The sequence below is a fragment of the Schistocerca gregaria genome, chromosome 8 (genome assembly GCF_023897955.1).
Source record: "Schistocerca gregaria isolate iqSchGreg1 chromosome 8, iqSchGreg1.2, whole genome shotgun sequence".
Classification (NCBI taxonomy): Eukaryota; Metazoa; Arthropoda; class Insecta; order Orthoptera; family Acrididae; genus Schistocerca; species Schistocerca gregaria.
In genome coordinates this window covers 324,985,511-324,997,654 of record NC_064927.1, presented here as the reverse complement: position 1 = coordinate 324,997,654, position 12,144 = coordinate 324,985,511, and the positions used below count along the sequence as shown (strand labels likewise).

Sequence of the window (12,144 nt, the reverse complement as noted above, 5' to 3'; positions counted from 1 at the left end):
CTTGGGCAGAACGGTGTTCTGTGTAGTTGTGAGTGCAGTATGTTGGACCTAAATGAATTTCAACATGGGTAAATTGTTGGTGCTAGTATGGTGGATACGTCCGTGAGCATGGTTCAAATGGCTCTGAGCACTTTGGGACTTAACATCTGAGGTCATCAGTCCCCTAGAATTTAGAACTACACATCCACGCCCGAGGCAGGATTCTAACCTGCGACCGTAGCGGTCGCGCGGTTCCAGACTGAAGCGCCTAGAACCGCTCGGCCCCATCGGCCGGCCGTGACCAATGCATCCAAAATGTTTGGTGCTTCAAAAGGCATCGTATCGAAGATTTATACTGCATACGGGGGAAGCGAACAAACATCATCTACTATGTCACTGTTGCGAGCAATAGTGACAGACGGTCATTAAAGAGGATGATGACGAAAAGTAAAAGGACGACAACTGCTCAACGCTCTGCAGAATTGAACGTCTCACTCGCGAACCCTGTCAGCACCAAAGCTACGCGAAGGGAGCTCCATAGTCTGGGAATTGTAGCACTCCGTCTTCAGGCCACAAGTAGCCCATCGGGACCATCCGACCGCCGTGTCATTCTCAGATGAGGAGGGGCGTGTCAGCACACCGCTCTCTCGGCCGTTATGATGGTTTTCATTGCCCGGAGCAGCTAATATTAGGTCGAGTAGCTCTTCAATTGGCATCACGAGGCTGAGTTCATCCCGGGGAACAGTAGGGCGAGGTAGAATTACGTACCAGCACGTCAATCATGCACATGCCCGGAACGAGACATTGTCTTGCTAAAGCCATATAACCTGGACTATGGAGCAATAGAAGAAAGCCATTTGGTCGAATGACTCTTGTTTCACAATGTTTCCAACTTATGGCCGAGTTTACATCTGGCGTAATCCGAGCTAGGACTACGATAGTCTGCTTGCTACCAATAGTGAGGCATGGCGTGGATTCGGTGATGATTTGTGTACCCAAATGGTCAGCCCATTGTTCTCTGCAAAGTCACATTACTACCAAGGATTATGTGACCATTTTGGGTGATCAGGTCAGTCTCATGGTACAGTAGTTGACCACAATCTGGATGCTATGTTCCAAGACGACAGGCGCCTGTTCTAACAACTGGCATTGTCCAGGACTGGTTTTGTGAGCACGAGGATGAATTTTCGCATCTCTCCCGGACACCACAGTTGCCAGATATCATTAGTATATTGGGCTTTCGTAGTCTACTTTCGAGAGAAGGGACTCTGATCGTTATTCACCTATATCATCGTTACGAGAACTTGCTACTATTTTGCAGGAAGTGTTGTATGAGATTCCCCTGAAAATCGCCTCGCAGGGTAGCCCTGCGGTCTTGAGCGCCTTGCCACGGTTGGCGCTGCTGCCCCGTCGGAGGTTCGAGTCCTCCCTTGGGCATGAGTGTGTGTGTTGTCCTTATCATAAGTTAGTTTAAGTTAGATCAAGTAGTCTGTAAGCCTAGGGACCGATGACCTCAGCAGCTTGGTTCTATAGGAACTTATCACAAATTTCCAAATTTCCCCTGAAAACCATACAGGACCTGTGTTCATCCAATCCGAGACAACTGGAAGCTGTTTCGAATGCCAACCGTTTCGCTACACCGTGTTATGCATGGTAATGTGTTGTTTCCCGTGTTTCCATATTTTTCTCCACCCCCTGTATGTCTTAATATGGCAAAGAAAGTTCTGCGGACTTATCCTTTAAATATGCTTTGAATCAAGGATAGGAAAGAATTATTTTCTATGTGGCTGTACAAAAGTGTGTCCAAAATTAAGTGACTAATAAATAAAGCAAATGTTTTCCGCACAATCGACAAAGAATGAGATCTGTCGAAATCATTAGCTACAAGAAGGGACAGGATTCCAGGTCGTGTGTAAGGTAACAACTTACATGGCACTCGAGAGAGCTGTAGAGGACGAACATTGAAAGGGAAGCACAGAGATTTGAATCATGTTAGTCTGTTCCGTGTGACATTCTCCTTATCTCCACATAATAACTGGAAACTAGGTCCACTTGGACATGATTCTTGTATTCCAGCCTCCCTCTGCGCTTCCCTTCATTACCAAATTAAATATTTCCTGATGCCTCGTGCTTTGTCCTATCAACTTATCCCTTCGTTTAATCAACCGTGCTATAAATCCCCCCCCCCCCGAAATTCGCTACATTGCTTCTTCTTTGGTTACTCGATCTAGTCATTTAATCTTCAGTGTTTTTCTGTAGCATCAGATTTCAAATGCTTGTATTTTCTTCTCATCAGTACTATTACAACAAATAATTTAGGGCGTTGCGTATAAATGCTGCCCAGAGGTTAAGAGACTGGCAGAGGGGAGAAAATTTTGGCTGACTGCATATTAGTCTGCAACTGCGAACAGGATATCGTTCTATTCATCAAAGAAGGAAAAAAGTTGTTTCGTTATCCTGGTATGCAAAACGAAAACGAACATTTCAATACATATAGAGTAAGATACTCTTTCTTTTGCACATAGACTTAAATAAAACCTTGTTCCGATGCCTTAAACAATTTATCAGATGACAGTGAATACCGTAAGTGTCACACTCTATTCGTGTATGGATTTTGAAAACTGCAGCACACAGAAAGAACGAAACGGATGAATCCAGCCTTGGAGTATGTGTGGAACAACTTACTAGCAATATCGAATTAAGAGAGCAGAGAGCTGGCGTACATCTTCGTCAAACGGCTCCCTTTCTAGTGTGACCAGAAGGATTGATGTAGCGCCAAGCCCAGTCGTGTAAGAGGACCCAAACGAAGTGGAAACGCGAAAACAATTACCAGCACACCTCAAAAGGTGTGGCATTAACAGGCGGCTGATTTCGATCAGAGCAAAATGACATCTCTGCAGGAAACGTGTTTATCAGACTGTGATATTTCGGCTCGTAAAGGACATTACGCTACGGTAGTTGTGGGCATAGTTTAGGATGACAGCCATCACGTCCACATAACCATACGTTATCGCGTCTAATATACACCGCAGTTAGTGTGAACCTGTCTGCGTCGACGGTCCGACGCAGTCTTCTGACGACCGGACTTAATATCGCGCATAATAATGCGTCACCTTCTATGGTCGACAAACCACGAACCTCTCGGGGTACACAGCTTGGGTTCTGAGTGGAAAAATACAGTGTTTTCGGAGCCCTAGCTCCAGCATCAGCCTAACCTAATATGCATACTGTATTCGTTGGCTGCAATCTGCTAGTCTCCGTTGTTGGCCGGTGTGACGAACAGGTGTCAAATGTTAGTGACTTATGTGCCGTTTGAGACAAAGTGAAATATCAGGCCTAATGGACTGACGGATCAGAACTGCAATCGTTACGTCAGGGATGTCTTAGATGCCGTACTACTACCCCCCTATCCCCCCCCCCCCCCCACCTGCCCATCTCCCCTCCCCATTGGACATTTCCAAATACTAAAATCATTATGACAGCGCCTGGTCAAAAAGTGAAGTATGTACAAGACTGTCCGACACGTCCGTTGAATACATATCTATCACTATCTTCATTGATTCTTTGCGGACCCGCAAACAAACTATGCGGAGACGGACTCCGAAGCAACATAACGAATTCCTGCCTGATTTCATGTCATTACAACGTGCTGAACGGTCTGAGATGATACACAGTTCTGTGTACCTAACCCTTCGTGTACCGTCACGGAACTAAGCTGTTCTGCAAACTCAATGTCAGTCACATATGTTTTTCGTAGTGAACCATTTTCACAAACGGAAATGTGGATGTAGACTACACCAAATTTAGGATACGCCAGTTTCAGAGATAGACAAGTCTGAAGACGGAATGTGTGTTTTTAATCTCCACTGAAAGAAGAGTAGATGATTGTCCCATGAAAGTGGAGGAGGATTCATCACGGTTTAGCTCCGAAGTTGCAGCGATCTACTGACTCGTCTCAGACTTACCTGGATGTTGTCGAGAGCATCAGATGTAACGTTCACGATACCACCGACAATTGATTCTCCAGCTCCGATTACATCATCAACAGCGTCACCGATGCCACCGATAATTGTCTCTCCTGCATCGATCACATCGGATGTGATATTAGTAACGGTGTCGATGACGTCGCCAATGATGTCACCGATACCAAACAACGGTTCGGGAGCCGGTGCAGCGATGACACCCTGCAACATAGAGCAATCAGTGGACTATCCATTAGCCACATATCTCGAGGATCAACACACGCTTCAGCTTAAGTTGACCCGTAAATGCAGACTGCGAAGCAACATTAAGTTCGATTAAACACAGAAAATTGAACTGTTAATATAAAAATAATATTATAAGAACTGGGTGGTACAAACTAAACGAGAGGTTTAAGGAACATGCAAAATAAAAAAAAAAAACAATGTAAACATTTGGTAACAGAAAATGAACTACTACAACTCTTCTTTAGTTTGTAACGAGACATCCTCCTTTAGCATTACTTTTCCTCAACAGTAGTTGTCGATAACAGTAACACACTTAAAAATTATATTATTAGCCTAATTATGCGATCCTGTACTGTTTACTACCTTAATTTCTGGATTCATTTATGCAATAATAATCGAAATTAAAGCTAGTAGAAATTCATTTGTTAAAGAGAATTGTAAACCGTTTGGAATATTGTTATTTCCGCAGAGAGAGAGAGAGAGAGTCGTAAGCATGCCTCTGATGTAATCGGACGTAATTTTGTATTTTTGTGCCAACAATGTAAGTTCGGCTTTGTTAACGAGAAAAATCAAAAGACTGTATGATATTCTAAAATGTGAGTAAATATATTTAGGTAAAAACAAAATTTCTGAAACAACAATCTTCAAATTTATTACTTTCATTCCAATCGTGAGGACCCAAAATGTGGGATTTTCAAGAATCAGACTCCTAGACAAGACGAGCTGGAGCCATGACAAGCCAAGTAAACGTGAAAGTTTATTGTAATCTTCACTCCTCTCAAATCTTCATAAAAAACTTTAGTGTGGACGATAGATGGAAGTAAGAAGGACGGGGGAGATTACAATTAGAAAATTTCACTTTGTAGATAATATCCTACTATTCGGATGCATTCATGCAACATTTTTTTCCGGACCTCATTACTGAATACCGGGAACGTCGAGGTGAAATCGTTTGATTTCATCAACTCTCCGTGGCCATGTATTACAAGCCGAGCTTTTGATTTCATCCCACAAGAAATAAGGAGAAAATTGAAGAGAAAGTTTACTGGTGCAGTAGGTTAGAGAATGTCACGAATTCTTGATTATTAATCTGAGAATCGGGGAGTGGCCGTCACTAACCGTCCCTGTGTGTACGATGTACCGTAACCCTGTGAGAACCAGAGGTAGTGAAGGTACGTAAAATCGCTCATTGTAGCTGTAATAGAAGCCTGCAGCATATAAAGGAATTACCCGAAGTGAAAGTCATCTCATCCGCTCCTCATTTTCGATAAAGTTTGGTCTGATGAGCCACTGTGACGAAACCATACATCACACCATCAGTTTATGTCACGTAGTCAGTGAGATGAATATGGTCCTCATGCGCCATCGAGCGAGTCCAGATGTTCTCTGTACTCTATTGTGATCGTCTTCATTTGTTTCCGGGTGCTAATTGGAACTGTTAATTCCACTTATTCAATTATTTTACAAATCGTCTTTTATACGAATGAGAGTTTTAATCACTGTGGGTTATTCGGCGACCAGTCTCTCGAATAACGTGCCAAAAGACGTTCACCCCACTATTTTTAAGACTAAAACGGATAGTTTCTCGATGTTCTGCCTAATGATCATGCCCTTATCCGTCATCCTGACGCCTTTTTTTCGATCCAATTTCGTTTGCGATTCATGTTCCTACAGTTTTTAGGATAGCCGACTATGCTACTTTAACTGAAAAAACCTTGCAATTCCCTACGGGCCACTTCCACAATACTGTTCTCTTTTTAAAACATATTTGTGGAGAAAGAACGAAATAACGAGGTCGTAGTTAACCGTCCCTGTTATACAGTGCCGCTAATTAGAAATGTCTATCACGACACATTTCAGAAGTATCGTATTTTTGTGTCACCTGTATACAGTTCTAGCAAATATTGTGCGCTTTTAGAGAGAGCTGTTGTTCGGATGGGATAGCGAATGGATGAAGGTGAAAATAACAAGCTAAGGCAGGTTATACCGACTACTAAATAGTGTTATGCGGTCTTTACGTCATTTCTTAGATTAAAGGAAACCCGTTGAACACATCTAAGAACAAAGCATTTACATATCAAAGCATAGTCAGCTCTTCCGGGGTTGGAATCCATCGCTATAATTGACTGCTTGTTATATTCTGACACGAAAACAGCCCTTAAAGGTCATCGGTCTGTTCTGTGAGACGGTTTTAGTTTTATTGAGTCTCCCGGTCCTACGCTAAGGCTTACGGAAGAATTTTAAATTGGGATTAGAATACTTTAAGTGTGAATTTATTTATTCGTTAGATTCTGCGGGATTATGCGAGCTAAAATTACCTGGCCATGTACTGTGTCCGTATATTGCTTAAAATTGCCAAATAGACAATGTACACACAAAAGGATCTAAAGAATTAAGAAAACATGCAAAAGTTCTTTGAAGGCACACGAATAAGTACACATTAAAGTACAAAAGTTCTCAAGTACTTGAAAAATTACTGTATAACAGAGAATGAGTGTGCACAGGGAAACCTTTCGATTCAGATTTGAAGACTTGGGTTTTATGACTTAGTTTCTTGAGGTCTGCCGGTGGCCTGTTGAAAGTGAAAGTTCTTGAACAGGTCACGCCCTTCTTTACAAAGCTTAAAGAAGTGCAAATCGTTTTTTGGTCTAGAGTGCAGTGAACGAATTATGAATGAGTCAGTATTACCAACAACAGATCCTATGATGGTGTACTCGTGTATATAAAGGGATAACAAGTTGGAACTTCGAGACATCTAAACAACGGCCTATGCAAAGTTCGCGATTAAACACCGCAACGACTGCTCCAGAGTACACTACTGGAGATAAAAGAGTGGCAAGGAAACAAAGGAAACCAACTTTCGCGTTTCGGAGACAGAGGAGAATACTGTCATGCGGTGAACATATCGAAATTTAGTTTCTGCTCAAGGTATTGAACCTCATACTTCTCATGAAACTTTTTACGTACCCATAATCTTGATCATTTAAAATGATCGACTTCACTGACTGTTTGACAAGCATGTGACAATAAAATTTCGCTTTTAAAAGAGTCTCGAGACGGAAACTGTATGCACTGCTTTTATTTGCAGCTAAATAACTCTGAATAAACAAAGTATGAGTAACATCCAAAGTTAATACATGTGACAAATTTCGCTAAGTGTACTCTCTCTCTCTCTCTCTCTCTCTCTCTCTCTCTCTGTCCCTCTCTCACTCTCTCTCTCTCCCTGTCTAGTTAAACTGAAGTAATACATATAAACTGACTTTTTCCCTGATAGACAGTAGACATACGTCGGTGCAACCCTCAAGCGAGGAGAGGAATAATTTCTTGAAAACGGTGTTTCTAATCGCTTTGGACAAAAGTATAAAAATAAAATCTTGCGAGTGAAAACAGGATGTTATTTTTGACATACTTGTATTATTGTAAAAAGCATGTACAGTGTTTTTAACATTGATCAATAAGCCAACCTCGTCATTTACTTACGTAGTATTAAATTACGTAGAATAGACTTGATACAAAGATTCTAAGATTCTTTTTGTGCGGTACTGTTAGGCGAGTTCAGTGAGAGACAGGAAAGGGTGGTGAATTCTTTTTGTTGTCTTACCAGTTTAACTTCCTTCGTTTGGACTTCATTCAAATGACATTAAACTCTTAAAGGCTGTAATTAGAACCACTGTCATACAGAGACCAAAGTAAATTTGCTTTCACATTGGCAGTACAGATGACATATTCTACCGTCCAAGCCATTAAAACAGTGTCATCTAACATTCCTCATTACTGCAACAAAGATTTTAACATGCTGTACTTTCACTAGTACGGAATACAGATGGATTACGCTTCACTTCGTAAGATGCGGTTCCAGATGAAGGAATGAAACTCATTTTTTGTTGTTGTTTCATTTAACATATTCGAGTGGTACTTGTGAGAAATTTATTTTTACTACCAATATTTTGCCGTAAGAGGAGAGATGGTAGCGTAAACATCATAAACAAATTTATTCAAGAACGTCCAGGCTTAAACTCTAAACCTCTTACCAGCGACTAGTAGACTGAGAGTAAGAGACAGTTTCGATAGTGTTGCGTCATTCAGATTCAAACGTAAACTCTGCGGTTCCCTAGACGTTCTTCGATAGCAGAAGGCTATGTTTAGGTACAGCTTTCAGTCCTTTTCTTGCCACTCCTATCGTCATCAACAGAAACACAATTTAACTTAGTGGTGGATTAAGATTGTGTGCCAGACCGAGACTCGAACTCGGGACCTTTGCTTTATGCCTTAGAAACACAATATTCGCATTCATCAACTTCTTACAGGAATACGCATGATACATAACACTCCCACTTCGAGATGTAAATATAACCAAAGGGTGTGAACAAAAGTTACCTCCTCAGTTCAGAGAGCACGACGCCTACGCGATCAGTGTCATAAAACGCTTTTGCCGTTACCATAACGAGGAAGAAAATTGCGAAATTTACTAAAATTCGAGAAAGAGTATACGAGTTACAGTTAAGCTGATAATTTTTACATCAAATATCATTCGTTTCAAACTTAACAAGATCTCACATAGCATCTTTCAAAATAAAATTTATGTACATGTTGAACCAATTCTAAGACTTCAGCTGTTAAAGAAAACACCAGCTAACCTAGAAGAAAGAATGTTATTGTGCGCGCGAGAAGATACAAGCAGGGGATAGACCTTTTTTCTTTTAGTGTGCGCAACACTCTTAGCTTATAAGCCCTTCAATGTAAAGATCAAGATCTGCAGGGCGATCGTTCATTCATTTGTCCACGACAGATCAGAAATCATGGACAGCTATAAAGTTCGGACAGAAAGAAGACTAATACATTTGGAAATAGAGTGATTACGTGATTCATTGGATCTGTTCAGATAGAGGAGATTGGGGATATATGACAAACAAAGAAGCATATTGTTTGTTTTGTTCTGCCACTAGTCACATTTTTCTCTTTTTTAACTTGATACACGGCTACGCGTTTCGAGCATGTTTTGCTCATCAGGCGCTTTCTATTGCTTGTTGTTGTTGTTGTTGTTGCTGCTGTTGCTGTTTTTGCTGTCGTCGTTGTTTTACGTTGGGCTGCATATTGTTGGTTGTGGCATTGTCTGTGTTGGTAGCATTACGATGCTGAAATGTGCAGGAGCTCCATCGTGCATGAACCACATGTTGTGTCGTACTTGTAAAGGCACATGTTCTATCAGCACAGATAGAGTATCCCGTATGAAATCATGGTAACATGCCCCATTGAGCGTAGGTGGAAGAAACTAAAATGAGCTCTAACATGGAAATTAAGTGTTTCCGGACACATGTCCACAGAACATATTTTCTTTATTTGTGTGTGAGGAATGTTTCCTGAAAGTTTGGCCGTCCTTTTTGTAACACCCTGTATAATTGCCCAATCAAACACAACACTAATCTTCGGTAACCCTGGTACATTCAGCCCCATTTACTCCCTTATATCCCATTATATGACGATGTATACTTATCCTCCCCACCCCCCGCTCCCTCGCTCCCCCGCCCACCAACGTAACTCCTCTCTGGGTCCAGGTACCTCACTAATAGTCACAAAAACATCAATACGGTAACTTTGAATTAATAAGTTATCGACAATCTTTAATATTTTACAATGGCATCGAAAATTATTGACGGTTTTAGAGTAAGTATTATATGTAGATAAGTTTACACCTTATAGTTTATTGTCTTCTCTACTGTCACATGAAGAGTTCAAACTGAGGAGCAGAAAATTATGCCACTGAGGCACCTCCAGAAAGCATGACGGAAGGGCATGGCGACTAGATGCAGTAACAAGAATAAGAAAGAAGCACTCAGTTTGAAACAGTATTCAAGCTTCCTTACCCCGAAACTTCTCCCATGACACTGATACGCAGTGCTTTCGCTGTAGACTCTCACTTACCTGCGACAACACGGCTAGCGCGACAAGGAACACTAGTTTTGACGCCATTTCGACAAGGCTTCGTGTGTGGCCGTCCGGGCACAGGTTGAGCTTTTTATGTTGTGTCGCACGTGCCCGGGTAACTGTTTGCGAACAGTTTAAGCGATTTGCGCACCAACCTGTGATATAACCTGTAGCTTCCTGCCAGTCAAGGTCTTGATAAAGATGTCCTAATGTCAAGCACTTCTAGGAAAATTCCACACCAGATAGCAGATGTGTAGAGTTGTTGACGAACCTCATTGTAGGGACTCCGGTAATCCTGCAGCTCTGCGGACCATCACCAACGAGTAAGCACAAGTCGTTATGTGACACTGGCAGAAATTTCCTTTTCTTTCGTTTACTGTAGTAAAACAAATCACAAAACATGTTTTTTCCACTGCACTGCATTTCAGCCTAGACTCATGATCTGAGAGCATTGTATTTTGACTGCAAATGTAGAGGCCACAACGGTTCTGAACAGGCTCTCATTTAGATTTAACACCTGAAACTTCTTATGATCTGTATTTGGCGTCCAGGTGCCATACGCTGCTGGTTAGTGTTAGACTATGAACATCTTGACCGAATGATATCAAATTGATATTCCAGTATTTCTATTCCTGTGAAGAACGTTTAATTAATTAATTAATATTTCATCTTATGGGAGTTCTTTTTTAAACAGTTTCAGTATATTTACAGGAAAACGCCATTCCCACGTATGAAAATGATGCATGAGTATACAGGTGGTCCATTGATCGTGACCGGGCCAAATATCTCACGAAATGAACGTCAAACGAAAAAACTACAAAGAACGAAACTGGTCTAGCTTGAAGGGGGAAACCAGATGGCACTATGGTTGACCCGCTAGATGACGCTTCCATACTTCAAACGGATGTCAACTGCCTTTTTTTTAAATAGGAACCCCCATTTTTACTACGTAAAAAAATATGAATGTTTTAGTTGGACCACATTTATTGCTTTGTGATAGATGGCGCTGTAATAGTCACAAACACATGGCTCACAATTTTAGACTAACAGTTGGTAACAGGTAGGTTTTTTTAAATTAAAATGCAGAACGTAGGAACGTTTGAACATTTTATTTCGGTTGTTCCAATGTGTAACATGTACCTTTGCGAACTTATCATTTCTGAGAAAGCATGCTGTTACAGCGTGATTACCTGTAAATACCACATTCATGCAATAAATGCTCAAAATGATGTCCGTCAACCTCAATGCATTTGGCAATACGTGTAACGACATTCAGCCGGCCGCAGTGGCCTTGCGGTTCTAGGCGCTACAGTCTGGAGCCGAGCGACCGCTACGGTCGCAGGTTCGAATCCTGCCTCGGGCATGGATCTGTATGATGTCCTTAGGTTAGATAGGTTTAATTAGTTCTAAGTTCTAGGCGACTGCTGAACTCAGAAGTTAAGTCGCATAGTGCTCAGAGCCATTTGAACCATTTTGTAACGACATTACTCTCAACAGCGAGTAGTTCGCCTTCCATAATGTTCGCACATGCATTGACAATGCGCAGACGCATGTTGGCAGGCGTTGTCGGTGGATCACGATGTCAAATATCCTTCAACTTTCCCCACAGAAAGAAATCCGGGGACGTGAGGTCTGGTGAACACGGTATGGTGCTTCGGCGACCAATCCACCTGTCATGAAATATGCTATTCATTACCGCTTCAACCGCACGCGAGCTATGTGCCGGACATCCATCATATTGGAAGTACATTGCCATTCTGTCATGCAGTGAAACATCTTGCAGTAACATCGGTAGAACGTTACGTAGGAAATCAGCATCCATTGCACCATTTATATTGCAATCGATAAAATGGGGGCCAATTATCCTTCCTCACATAATGCCGCACCATACATTAACCCGCCAAGGTCGCTGATGTTCCATTAGTCGCAGCCATCGTGGATTTTCCGTTGCCGAATAGCGCATATTAAGACGGTTTACGTTACCGCTGTTGGTGAATGACGCTTCGTCGCTAAACAGAACGCGTGCAAAAAA

The 12,144-nt window shown here is 41.7% G+C and overlaps 1 protein-coding gene across 1 annotated transcript in view; it reads right to left on the bottom strand.

Moving 5' to 3' along the window:
• LOC126284663 (uncharacterized) overlaps positions 1–10,243 on the bottom strand; it is a 30,468-nt gene extending 20,225 nt beyond the window's left edge. The window contains exons 1-2 of the mRNA XM_049983766.1: positions 10,110–10,243; positions 3,945–4,163 (exon numbers count right to left, since the gene is read on the bottom strand). Of these exons, the coding sequence (XP_049839723.1) occupies positions 3,945–4,163; positions 10,110–10,157 (267 nt within the window). The 5' untranslated portion in view covers positions 10,158–10,243. The remainder of the gene's footprint in view (positions 1–3,944; positions 4,164–10,109) is intronic.
• Positions 10,244–12,144: the final 1,901 nt, after the last annotated feature.